General features: G+C 42.5%; 1 protein-coding gene across 2 annotated transcripts in view; it reads right to left on the bottom strand.

Moving 5' to 3' along the window:
* Positions 1-14,166, bottom strand: part of vps13a (vacuolar protein sorting 13 homolog A) — a 645,125-nt gene that overhangs the window by 83,566 nt on the left and 547,393 nt on the right. For both annotated transcript variants that reach the window (XM_070882697.1, XM_070882688.1), the window contains exon 68: positions 8,925-9,039. In XM_070882697.1, coding sequence (XP_070738798.1) covers positions 8,925-9,039 — 115 coding nt within the window. The remainder of the gene's footprint in view (positions 1-8,924; positions 9,040-14,166) is intronic.

Genomic DNA, 14,166 nt, shown 5'->3' on the forward strand with positions numbered 1-14,166 from the left:
AATCTGGCCTCTGGATAGCAACCCTTCAGCTATTGGAAACTGTTTCTCTTTATTTACTCAATCTAAACTCCTCACTATTTTAAACACCTCTATCAAATGTCCTTTAAGCCATCTCTGCTCCAAGGAGAGCAACCTTAGGTTCTCCAGTCTAGCCACTTAACTGAACTCCCCCATCCCTGGTACCATTCTAGTAAATCTCTTCTGTACCCTCTCCAAAGCCTCACGTCGTTTCTAGAGTGTGGTGCTCAGAATTTGACACAATGGGTTCTATTTTCGCCACCATTGAGTAACGTATTTTTGGCGTCTGCTGATTTTTTTTGGAGCAATCAGGATTTTGCAATTTTGCTCAAAATTTGTACGCAATATTTTTTGGCGCAAGTCTGGTTGAAAACTGATTTCTATGCAGTTTTTGACTCTTTAACCGATTCTGGCTGTCCACGATTTTTTTCAGCGCGGTGCACACTGGCCAAGAGCACTGCAAAAAACCCCATCTGTTAAGTTAAGGAATCAGCGCAGCGCACATGAGGACAGGTGCGAGGCAATAATACCAAATAAAATACTTTTTTCACAGGGAACTCTTTTTGGAGCAAGGGAAGAAGATTTCCGGGCTGAAAGGTCTACTCACCCCGCTGCAATCCTGGGCCATACGACTGATGCCCCCGCCCCCCCCGGTGCAATCCCGGGCAAAAAGGACTGCTCCCCCACTGCAATCCTAGGACTGTTTTCCGGGGGGTGGGGAGGAGCAGTGGCAGCAGGTGCAGCGGGGGTGGGGGGCAGTGGTGGCAGCAAGTCCAGCCGAGGAAGGGGTGGGCGCGGTGGCCGTGGGTCCAGCGGTGGGGGAAGAGAGGTCCTTTGTGGCCCTGTCCGCAGCGGTGGAGTAACAGTCCTTTTGAGGGAGCGGGCTTCAGCGTCTATGGTTGCCCTGGCAACATCAGCTTTTCGTGCATGCCCAGAGTTTTTAGCGCAGACTTGAAGCTCCGCCCCACAGACTAACTTCGGAGAGCGCTGCACCAAATTCAAAGATTTCTTTGGATTTTTTTTTCCGGCACCAATGTACACAAAAAAAATCGTACGTTAACATATGCGGATGCCAAAAATCCAGCAAATGTAAATAGGGGCCAATACTTCAGCTGGGGCCAAACTAATGTTTTATATAGGTTTAGCATAACTTCCTGGCTATGCCTTTATTTATTAAGCCCAGGATCACATATTCTTTATTAACTGCTTTGTTAACCTGTCCTGCCACCTTCAAAGACGTGTGCACAAATACCTCTTGTGTCTCTCTTCTTGCACCCCTTTAAAATTATACCATTTAGCACGTATTGTATCTCCCCATTCTTCCCACCAAAATGTATCACCTTACACTTTTCTGTGTTGAATTTCATCTTCCATGTGTCCACCAATTCCACCAGCCTGTCTATAGAAACATAGAAAATAGGTGCAAGAGTAGGCCATTCGGCCCTTCGAGCCTGCACCGCCATTCAATAAGATCATGGCTGATCATTCCTTCAGTACCCCTTTCCTGCTTTCTCTCCATACCCTTTGATCCCCTTAACTGTAAGAGCCATATCTAACTCCCTCTTGAATATATCCAATGTACTGGCATCAACAACTCTCTGCAGCAGGGAATTCCACAGGTTAACAACTCTCTGAGTGAAGAAGTTTCTCCTCATCTCAGTCCTAAATGGCATACCCCTTATCCAAAGACTATGCCCCCTGGTTCTGGACTTCCCCAACATCGGGAACATTCTCCCGCATCTAACCTGTCCAGTCCTGTCAGAATCTTATATGTTTCGATGAGATCCGCTCTCATCCTTCTAAACTCCAATGAATAAAGGCCCAGTTGATCCAGTCTCTCCTCATATGACAGCCCAGCCATCCCTGGAATCAGTCTGGTGAACCTTCGCTGCACTCCCTCAATAGCAAGAACGTCCATCCTCAGACTAGGAGACCAAAACTGAACACAATATTCCAGGTGAGGCCTCACTAAGACCTTGTACAACTGCAGTAAGACCTCCCTGCTTCTATATTCAAATCCCCTAGCTATGAAGGCCAACATACCATTTACCTTCTTTACTGCCTGCTGTACCTGTGTGCCCACTTTCAGTTACTGATGAACCATGACACCCAGGTCTCGTTGCACCTCCCCTTTTCCTAGTCTGCCGCCATTCAGATAATATTCTGCCTTCGTATTTTTGCCCCAAAAATGGATAACCTCACATTTATCCACATTATACTGCATCTGCCATGCTTTTGCCCACTCACCTAACCTGTCCAATCACCCTGCAGCCTCATAGCGTCCTCCTCACAGCTCACACCGCCACCCAGTTTAGTGTCATCTGCAAACTTGGAGATATTACACTCTATTCCTTCATCCAAATCGTTAATATATATTGTAAAGAGCTGGGGCCCCAGCACTGAGCCCTGCGGCACTCCACTAGTCACTGCTTGCCATTCTGAAAAGGACCCGTTTATCCCGACTCTCTGCTTCCTGTCTGCCAACCAGTTCCCTATCCATGTCAGTATATTATCTCCAATATCATGTGCTTTGATTTTGCACAACAATCTCTTGTGCGGGACCTTGTCAAAAGCCTTCTGAAAGTCCAAATACACTACATCCACTGGTTCTCCTTTGTCCACTCTGCTAGTTACATCCTCAAAAAATTCCAGAAGATTCGTCAAGCATGATTTCCCTTTCATAAGTCCATGCTGACTTGGTCCAATCCTGTCACCGCTTTCCAAATGCGCTGCTATTTCGTCCTTCATGATCGATTCCAACATTTTCCCCACTACTGATGTCAAGCTAACCAGTCTATAATTACCCATTTTCTCTCTCCCTCCTTTTTTTAAAAAAATGTCCTCTATTACGATCTTCCTCATTGTTTACTACATGTCCAAGTTTAATTAATTAGAATAAACCAACCTAAATAAAATGCAGTTCCCTAGCTCCTACAATTATTTAAAATCTATATGAACACTCATAATAACAAAGGAAATTTTAGAAATATTTGGCCCAATAATTCCCTTTTTTTTTAAAAATTCGGCTCAATTGCATGCTTCCATCTTCGCAACGTAAACATCTATTGCCTGTTGCTGCAGAAACAAATCTTATGTTCACTGAAACCATATGTTATTTTCTTCAATGGCTTTCCAGCTAGACAAGTGGGAATAAAGCTGGAAAGGGGCAGACAAGATAGAGACCCAACAGGAGAGATACACAGACAACAACTTGCATTTACATAGCACCTTTAACGTAGTAAAGTGTCCCAAGGCACTTCACAGGAGTGTAATCAAACAAAATTTGATACCGAGCCAAGGACAGGATGGAGGGCGGGAGAGAGACAGACAGACAGAGAAAGAGAGAGACAGAGACAGACAGTTAGGAGAAAAAATTAGGAGGGACAAAGGCGCGAGAGAGAGAGAGAGAGAGAGAGAGAGAGAGAGAGAGAGAGAGGAGACATACAGACAGGAGAGAGAGAAAAAGAGAGCGTGATACATGCACACAAATGGCTATTTTGGAAAATATCACGCTGGTGTAATAAGGGATACATTTTTGATGTTGGAGCTAAGGCAATGATGTCAGGGTACAGAAGAGAAACATTTATTCCACGTGTTCTTGAAATGGGAAAATTCTTCATTGACCACAATGTGTACAAAAAAGGAATCATTTACTTAAAAAAGTCAAAACCAGATAGAGAGTGAAAAGCACATGAGAACATGCAAGAATGAAAGACTTACGCCTATATAGCGCCTTTCACGACCTCAGATCCTCTCAAAGTGCTTTACAGCCAATGAAGTACTTTTGAAGTGCAGTCACTGTTGTAATGAAGGTAATCCGGCAGCCAATTTGTGCATAGCAAAGGTCCCACAAACAACAATGTGATAATGATCAGATAATCTGTTTTTAGTGATGTAAGTTGAGATATAAAGGCGAGGACACCGGGGAGATCTCCCCTGCTTTTCTTTGAATAGTGCCTTGGGTTCTTTTATGTCCACCCAAGGGGGCAGACGGGGCCTCGGTTTATCACAGTGACCCTGAAATTCCGACCTCCCCGGGTCCGTATGGAGTTCCTACGGACCCAGCAATGCATCGAAAATGCCAGTTTCCAGCGTGCAATGCGCGTGCGCTGGAAACTGGCATTTCCGATCTGTCAAGTTTCTAGCTTGACAGATCGTAGCCAGATCGGGAGCGAGGACACTTGTAAATGTAAATTTCCGATATTTACGCTTACAAATGTCCTCAAAAATCTTGTGCCTGAAAAAGCAGGTGCATAGCCTACTTTTACAGGCGCAAGTATTTTAAAAATCACAAAAACATAAAAATAAAGTTATTAAAATATATAAAATTAAAAACCCTCCCCACAACAGTAAGTTTATTTAAAAAAACTTAAAAACAAAATCGGGAAATTATTTTTTTAAGACAATAATAACTAATTTAAATTAATGTGGTGTAATTATTTTCTATTTTTTATTACTGTTTTGGGTGTTTGGGGCTGTGTTTTGGGTCTAGCACAATCATAGTAATAGGAGTTTAGGACCCTGCAGAACTCCTATTACTATGATACTTTACCTGATTGGTTGCCCAGAGCCATGTGACACCAGCTCCAGCACTGTGCACGCACGTCCCCACGTGCAATCACTGCGACTGACAGTCGAAGGAAGTGCGGACGTGGGCAGCAGTTTAAGGCAAGTGCGAATTTTTTCTCAAAATGCCCGAGGGAAGGCGAAATCGGAATTTCAGGGCCATTATCTTAACGATGGCACCTCCGACAATGCAGCACTCCCTCAGTGTCACTGGAGTGTCAGCCTCTGGTGTGAGACTTGAACCCACAACCTTCTGACTCATAGACAAGAGTGCTACCACTGAGCGACAACTGAGACAGTGACAGAGGAACAGCTGAAGAGAACAGGAGAGAATGAAGTCCCCATTTGAGTAATGCAGTGTAATATTCATGCCATGATACTACTGTCGCCAGGGCAAAACCAAAATGCAAATCCTTACAAAAGTTTCTGGTTACAAATCATACATAACATCTTGGATAAAGACAACTAATTGCTCCCAAGAGCCATCAATTTCAACCAGTAGCATTCCTGCAGCACCAAAGGCTATTGTGATTATTCATTAATATTTTTTTCTGGCTAGCTAATAAAACTTGTTTTCCATTTATTTTACTACAGAATACAAGTACCTGCTGTGTGTAAGGTGGGGATCTTAATGGTTCTGAAACCAAATAAGACAGTTATAGATAGCTCACGTGAGGAAGAATCATACAGCACAGAAAGAGGCCACACAAATGATTATGCCTGTGCTGGCTCTTTGAAAGAGCTATCCAATTCGTCCCACTCCCCCACCCTTTCAAGCAGTGCATTCCTGAACTAAAAAATAATTAAAGTAAAATAATTAATTTAAATGTTAATAAAACATGGGCCCTGAAATTCCGTTTGGCCTTCCCGCGGGCATTTTAGAGAAAAAATACGCACCTACCTTAAGCTGGTGCCCACGTTGGACTTTCCGATGCTGAGGCCTCCTTCGACTGCGATTCGCAGCGCGTGCATGTCGGCGCATACGCAGGCCTCGAGCTGGAGTCACATGGCTCTGGGCAGCCAATCAGGTAAAATATCGTAATAATAGGAGTTGCGCAGGGTCCTAAACTCCTATTACTACGATTGTGATAGAGCCCAAAACACCCAAAACACAGCCCCAAACACCCAAAACACTAATAAAAAATAGAAAATAATTAATTACATTCATTTAAATTAAAGTTATTAATGTCTTAAAAAAAAATAATTTCCCGATTTTTAAAAAAAAGTTTAAAAAAAATGAACTTACAGTTGTGGGAGGGCTGTTAATGATAATATATGCTTTAATAACTTTATTTTTATATGTTTGTGTTTTTTTTAAAAACACTTGCGCCTGTAAAAGTAGGCTATGCGCCTGCTTTTTTAGGCGCAAGCTTTTTGAGGACATTTGGAAGCATAAATATCGGAAATTTACACTTACAAATGTCCTCGCTCCAGAGATGTAGCCACCTGTCAAGCCAGAAACTTGACAGATCGAAAATGCCGGTTTTCAGCACATGCGCATTACGCGCTAGAATCCGGCATTTCCGATGCCTTCCCGGCTCCGTAGGAACTCCGTATGGACCCGGGGAGGCTGGAATTTCAGGGCCATGATCATTCGAGATCATGTGCTGGAGGGAGCTATCTTAAAGAGTATGTGAATTTCACAAGTCATGGATTTTTGTAAAAAAAAATTCTATCATCTGCTATGACTAGGTCACTTGGCAACATAGAAACATAGAAAATAGGTGCAGGAGTAGGCTATTCGGCCCGTCGAGCCTGCACCGCCATTCAATAAGATTATGGCTGATCATTCCCTCAGTACCCCTTTCCTGCTTTCTCTCCATACCCCTTGATCCCCTTAGCCGTATGGACCATATCTAACTCCCTCTTGAATATATCCAATGAACTGGCATCAACAACTTTCTGCGGCAGGGAATGCCACAGGTTAACAACTCTGAGTGAAGAAGTTTCTCCTCATCTCAGTCCTAAATGGCCTACCTCTTATCCCCTTATCCTAAGACTGTGTCCCCTGGTACGAGATTAGATTATATTTAGTTAAAAGGTGTTGTACAAATAATTTACAAATCGCAGTTAACAAGATGTTAATGGTTAAATGTTATATTTAAAACTACCGCTATCCTAAAAATGTGCAAAATAATAGTTCACAAATATTTTACATTTTTGCCATTGCTAATTGAGGAAGTGCCAAGGTTTGATATTCCGTCATGAAACATTTTTAAAACTTTTTCTCTCCCAAAAACCTGTGGGAGTACTTTTTTTTATATAGTGAAAGAACATAAATTCAAAATTTTAATCAACACCTTTTAAAAAATTCTCACTCCACAGAGATTCACCATTTCAGCTATGGCTGCTGCAGTGATGTCAACAACAATTCCTTATCTGTCCTTCCATACCAACCCCTCCCACCCCCCACATCCATAAATCCTGCTGAATTGGCTACAATCATTGCATCAGAAGCTGGCAGTTCAAACCAGCTTGAGTGTTAACCCAGAGCTAGCAGACCCTTGGAAAACACACTGGGCATGCACTTTTCTCAGGGTTTAGTAGCTCAAAATCAGCTTCCAGACCAATCCGAAGTTATAGTTCATTTTACACAGGGCACCTCCCCATAATAATTGAGCTAGGACAATGGAATATTGGGATCAAAATTGCCCCTTTTTTGTTGGCCTTTTCTCCTGTGGTCGGGCTGGTGCATAACAGACGATGACATCATCACCATGCGCGCCGACCACATTGTGCCCTGCGCCGACATCTTTGCGGCCCACGGGGGAAATTAACCATGGGCCACGAGGTTGTCGCAGGCCGATGTCAGCGCCAGCTGACATCTGCCTGGACTGCCCCTTAATGGGGAGGCGGTGTGTACCCCGGGCCGGCATTTTATTTTCTCGGCTGACTCCTCGGTCAGCCCGGCAATGGTGGCCCTCGTCTTGGCTGGGCCACCATCAAGCACTTCATTTTGGGTGCCGGGCTGTTGGCCCAGTTGAGTGAGTCCCTAGTGGCCCAGTGGTGGCCACCAAACGGCCTGCAGAGTGCGCAGCGGCCTTCCCCTTTGACTGAAGGTGAGGGGCATTGCCGCGCGTCAGAGCTACACGGAGCTTCCACGTAGCGCCGCTTTGACACCCCAGGAGTGCTCCTCTAACGAGGCAGAGCGCCCAAGACAGCGCTTCGCCTCATTTGAGGGCCGCAAAGCCCAATTCCACGCTGGGTCAGGACTTCCGGCCCAGGCGGTAAAAGTCCCAGGCCCGGAAGGTTACCGCCTCCAAATGGGGCGCTGGGCAATATCGGCCCCATTCTTTTTTTAAAAAAGTAGACCACACTTATATCAAGGTTAGTGAATATGTAATAGAACACCTAGGAATAGTAAAAACATAGCTACAAGTTCATACCTTAATATATGCCTAAGTAGAAACTATAAAAAAGTCATTTTTGTGCATGTTATGATTTTATTAGTTGCAGTACTATTGTGAATTAAAAAGCAACAGTGTGGGAGTTGAAGAGGGAAATTTGAAGCAATGCGATGAGCGACATGAATAGAACTATAGAAATTGGACAAAGCTTTTATTACAGCAACTTCACAATTGTACAATTACCTGGAGTTTCTTATGCAATTCTTATTAAATACAAACTACAACACTGAACACAGAATTAGAAACAGCAATAGAAGACATGAGTATGAGCCAAATTAAAACTCAAAAGTGGGAGTAAACAAACACTAAGAGAACAAACAATGTCCTACACTAAGTATATTTTCTGAAAAATTCTCTTCTTAGCCTTCTTTGATTTAGGCAACTTGCAAACATTTTAGTTGGAAATGTTCAAGAATACAGGCATGCTGTCCGTTTCTCTGTCTATCCCTATGAATTTTCCAGTATGCACCTTTTCAACTAAAAACAAAAACATCATAGAACAGTAAGACACTAACAGGACCACTGATGGTTATGGCTGCAGACAACTGGACTGTTATGAATGCATGCATTGATGGTATACAGCAATTTGATCAGATTAATTATCAGCATGGTCATTGTCAACCTATTCCATTCTTTGCAGGCCTTTCCTTTCTGCAAGCATGGTAAAGAGGGAAAGAAGTAAAATAACTGGTTAGTTTTACTGCAGTTTTCTGTGCCACCTTTTTTGGAAAAATACACTAAGACAAAGCACACAGCCACCAATATATCAGTTATACTGAGTGCATATTGTATATACAGCAAGCAGTGCTGAAACAACTGCACATAAGAAATCCTCATATGTAAAAATAATTTAGAAATGCAAAGTCGTTTATTTTTCAATATTAGAAACCACCCTTGTACAGTAAATGTAGACAAGTAACTATAATCAATTACCTGTAACACCTGTATGCCAATCCCCTCTCTCAACCTGTACGGCCTAATTACTCCATCTTCATGAATAAATCGAGGTGGCCGAAGGCTTTCAATATCTTCTGATGTTTCTGTTGCTCTATCAAAAAGAACATGTTTGCAAATTAAAAATGTGCAAAAATATTACATTTTTTAAACTTGAAAATTAACCTCCTGTAACAACTAGTGTATTATAATTTCCAGCTGATGTCCAAACTGAAATTTGTGGGGGACAAATATTGAAATGAACACTATTGACAAATAATCTAGCCAAACTATAGACAAACATTTGTCTAGTGCTTTGCTTGGATGTACCAGAAGGAAAATTGCTTTAGAAATTGGCAATAGTTAGTGTCAGACAGTCAGCATAGATTTGTTAAGGGAAGGTCGTGTCTGACTAACTTGAGTGAATTTTTCGAGGAGGTAACCAGGTGGGTCACAAAGAGTGTCGTGCATATGATGTAGTGTATATAGATTTTAGCAAAACTTCGATAAGGTCCCACATGACAGACTGGTCACTAAAGTAAAAGCCCATGGGATCAAGGGCAAAATGGCAAGTTGAATCCAAAATTGGCTCAGAGGCAGGAAGCAAAGGGTAATGGTTGATGAGTGTTTTTGTAACTGGAAGGCTGTACCCAGTGGGGTTTCGCAGGGCTCAGTGCTGGATCCCTTGCTTTTTGTGGTATATATCAATGACTTGGACTTGAATGTTGGGGGTATGATTAAGAAGTTTGCAGATGATGGTAAAATAGGCTGTGTAGTTGATAATGAAGAAGAAAGCTGCGGACTGCAGAAGATATCAATGTACTGGTCAGGTGGGCAGAACAGTGGCAAATGGAATTCAATCCGGATAAGTGTGAGGTAATGCATTTGGGGAGGTCTAGCAAGACAAGGGAATACACATTAAATGGTACGACACTGAAAAGTGTAGAGGAACAAAGGGACCTTGGAATGCAGGTCCATAGATCCCTGAAGGTAGCAGGCCAGGTAGATAAGGTGGTTAAGAAGGCATATGGAATCCTTGCCTTTAGTTGTCAAGGCATGGAATACAAGAGCAAGGAGATTATGCTTGAACTGTATAAAACACTGGTTAGGCCGCAGCTGAGTACTGTGTGCAGTTCTGGTCACTACAGTACAGGAAAAATGTGATTGCACAAGGGTGCAGAGGAGATTTACAAGAATGTTGCCTGGACTGGAGTATTTTGGATATGAGGAAAGATTGGTGATGCTGGGTCTTTTTTCTTTGGAACAAAGGAGGCTGAGGGGAGATCTTATTGAGGTGTATAAAATTATGAGGGGCCTGGATAGAGTGGGTAAGAAGGATCTGTTTCCCTTGGCAGAGGGGTTAACAACCATACATTAAAGTAATTGGGGGGAAGTTTAGTGGAGATATGAGGGGAAATTTCTTCACCCAGAGGGTGGTGGGGGTCTGGAATTTATTGCCTGAAAGGGTGGTAGAGGCAGAAACCCTGACCATATTTAAAAAATACTTGGATGTGCACTGAAACTGCCGTAACCTGCAGGGCTCCGGACCAAGAGCTGGAAAGTGGGATTAGACTGAATAGCTCTTGGTTGGCAGGCGTGACACAATGGGCCAAAATAGCCTCCTTCCATGCTGTAAGTTTCTATGATTCTATGTAATATTCTAGAGCAAATGACTACTCCCCCCTCATTTTAAGTAATTTCTGCAATAATGTGAAACCCGCCTTAAAACCTATCCACATTGAAAAGAATCGGACATGCAAACATTAAATTACTTGGACTCCAATCTGAAGATCCCAAGAAACTTCAAAGTCATTGTTCCTAGGCTTCTTTTACATCAGCACTTAAACTATCAAACAAATACATTAGTAAGCAGTTTATGCTGAGCTCTTCACGGACATAACTTGTGACACCTTCTGATGTCATCGGTATAATCAGATGAGTCCTGTTCACCTCAAGGATGTAATATATACATGGCTAAATCTGGCTCCCTTGTCCCAGTGCAGACATCCAGACCCATGAAAAACTGAATCTGTAACTCTGGACAGATATGGGGGACAGATTTAGAAGTGTAAATGCTGGGAGCTGGTTCACAATTGCCAGCGTTCCAGAATCTGAACTAAAAAGGTGCTACTTTAAAAGCAGCAATACAGGAAAGGCTCATGCTTACTCCAACTAACCAATTCTATTATTTTATCCAGTTATTTGGATCTTTGTTCTGAGTGAAAAAAGTGGTACGTCGTTGGAGTGATTTAAAAAAATAAATTCTGATAATCTTTGGACAAAGTTTGAAAAATTTGCAGAATGGTTTTGAACAAAGTTTTGAATTACAGGCTTACCTACCAGAATTCTATTGGTGACATAATTGGCTTTGCTGATATTTCCATCATTTTAACATACATAGATGCAGAATCATCCAGTGCATACTATGTGCAAACACTGTTTGCACCTGCTCTGCACTCCTGAGATGAACAGGATATGCTGGGTCATACTGATGACATTGCAAGGTAGTCAAGGGGTCAATAAAGTGTTTAGCATAAACTTATAGTTTGATTGTTTGTTTACTAATGCGCAACAATTTGTATATATATGTAGCAGCTTTAACATGGAAAAAAGGTCTAAGGCACATAATAGAAACATAGAAAATAGGTGCAGGAGCAGGCCATTCATCTCTTCGAGTCTGCGACGCCATTCAATATGATCATTTAACCTCAGTACCCCACCCCAGCCTTCTCTCCATGCCCCAGATCCCTATAGCCGTAAGGGCCACATCTAACTCCTTTTTGAATATATCTTACAAACTGGCCTCAACAACTTTCTGTGGTAGAGAATTCCACATGTTCACAATTCTCTGAGTGAAGAAGTTTCTCCTCATCTCGGTCCTATATGGCTTACCCCTTATCCTTAGACTGTGTCCCCTGGTTCTGGACTTCCCCAACATCGGGAACATTCTTCCTGCATCTAACCCGTCCAGTCCTGTCAGTATTTTATACGTTTCTATGAGATCTCCTCTCATTCTTCTAAATTCCAGTGAGTATAAGCCGAGCCGATCCCGTCTTTCCTCATGTGTCAGTCCTGCCATCCCGGGAATCAGTTTGGTGAACCTTCGCTGCACTCCCTCAATAGCAAGAACGTCCTCCTCAGATTAGGAAACCAAAACTGCACACAATTCTCACCAAGGCCCTGTACAACTGCAGCAAGACCTCCCTGCTCCTGTACTCAAATCCCCTAGCTATGAAGGCCAGCATGCCATTTGCTTTCTTTACTGCCTGCTGTACCTGCATGCCTACCTTCAATGACTGATGTACCATGACACCCAGGTCTTGTTGCACCTCCCCTTTTACTAATCTGTCACCATTCAGATAATAATCTGCCTTCCTGTTTTTGCCACCAAAGTGAATAACCTCACATTTATTCACATTATACTGCATCTGCCATGCATTTGCCCCTTCACCTAACCTGTCCAAGTCTCCCTGCAGCCTCTTAGCATCCTCCTCGCAGCTCACACTACCACCCAGCTTAGCGTCATCTGCAAACTTGGAGATATTACATTCAATTCCTTCATCTAAATCATTGATGTATATTGTAAATAGCTGGGGTCCCAGCACTGAATTCTGCGGCACACCACTAATCACTGCCTGCCATTCTGAAAAAGACCCGTTTATTCCCACTCTTTGCTTCTTGTCTGCCAACCATTTCTCTATCCAAGTCAATACATTATCCCCAATACCATGTGCCTTAATTTTGCACACTAATCTCTTATGTGGGACCTTGTCAAAAGCCCTTTGAAAGGCCAAATGCACCACATCCATTGGTTCTCCCTTATCCACTCTACTAGTTACATCCTCAAAAAACTCCAGATTTGTCAAGCATGATTTCCCTTTCATAAACCATGCTGACTTGGACCGATCCTGTCACTGCTTTCCAAATGCGCTGCTATTACATCTTTAATAATTGACTCCAGCATTTTCCCCACCACCGATGTCAGGCTAACCGGTTTATAATTCCCTGATTTCTCTCTCCCTCCTTTTTTTAAAAAGTGGGGTTACATTAGCTACCCTCCACTCCATAGGAACTGATCCAGAGTCCATGGAATGTTGGAAAATGACCACCAATGCATCTACTATTTCTAGGACCACTTCCTTAATTACTCTGGGATGCAGACAATCGGGCCCTGGGGATTTATTGGCCTTCAGTCCCTTCAATTTCCTTAACACCATTTCCTGACTAATAAGGATTTCTCTCAGTTCCCCCTTCTCGCTAGACCCTCGGTCCCTAGTATTTTCAGGAGGTTATTCGTTTCTTCCATAGTGAAGACAGAACCAAAGTATTTGTTCAATTGGTCTGCCATTTCCTTGTTCCCCATTATGAATTCACCTGATTCTGACTGCAAGTCTTCACTAATCTTTTTCTCTTCACATATTTATAGAAGCTTTTGCATTCAGTTTTTATGTTCCCTGCAAGCTTACTCTCACTCTATTTTCCCCTCCTAATTAAACCCTAAATCCTCCTCTGCTGAATTCTAAATTTCTCCCAGTCATCACGTTTGCTGCTTTTTCTGGCCAATTTATATGCCTCTTCCTTGGATTTAACACTAGAAGAAAAGGAATGGACGGAGAGCCCTTATGGGGTGGTTAGATGACTAAAAGCTCAGTTAAGAAAATAGATTTTAAGGAGGCTTTTAAAGGAGGCAAGGAAGGTAGATATGCAGCGTGGTTATGTGAGTAAGTTCCAGAAAGTAAGGCTAAGATTGCTGAAGGCTTTTTCAGTAATGTAGTGTCAGCCTTGGATTAGAAGTTCAATGCAACTTGGTCAAATTCTCATAAATGCCTGTTGTATCTTCAGGAGGCAGTGTGGAAGCTACAAAATAAGTTACTACAATATACAAGTGAATATATAAGTAGAACAGTAACATATAAAATGTAATATGGACCAGTTTAAAGTACTGCACATAGGAAAAATGGGCAGCATTAGTACATCAGAAATAGTGTCAAATTAGCTAAAAGTGAAGTTGAAAGAAAGACTTGCATTTATATAACGCCTTTCATGACCACCGGACGTCACAAAGCGCTTTACAGCCAATGAAGTACTTGGAGTGTAGTCACTGTTGTAATGTGGGAAACACAGCAGCCAATTTGCGCACAGCAAGCTCCCACAAACAGTAATGTGATAATGACCAAATCTAGAGGTATTAGTAAATCACTCACTGCTCAACATGCCCAATCACTTTGGAGTAATAAACCAG

This window comes from Pristiophorus japonicus, chromosome 1, assembly GCF_044704955.1.
Source record: "Pristiophorus japonicus isolate sPriJap1 chromosome 1, sPriJap1.hap1, whole genome shotgun sequence".
Taxonomy (NCBI): Eukaryota; Metazoa; Chordata; class Chondrichthyes; family Pristiophoridae; genus Pristiophorus; species Pristiophorus japonicus.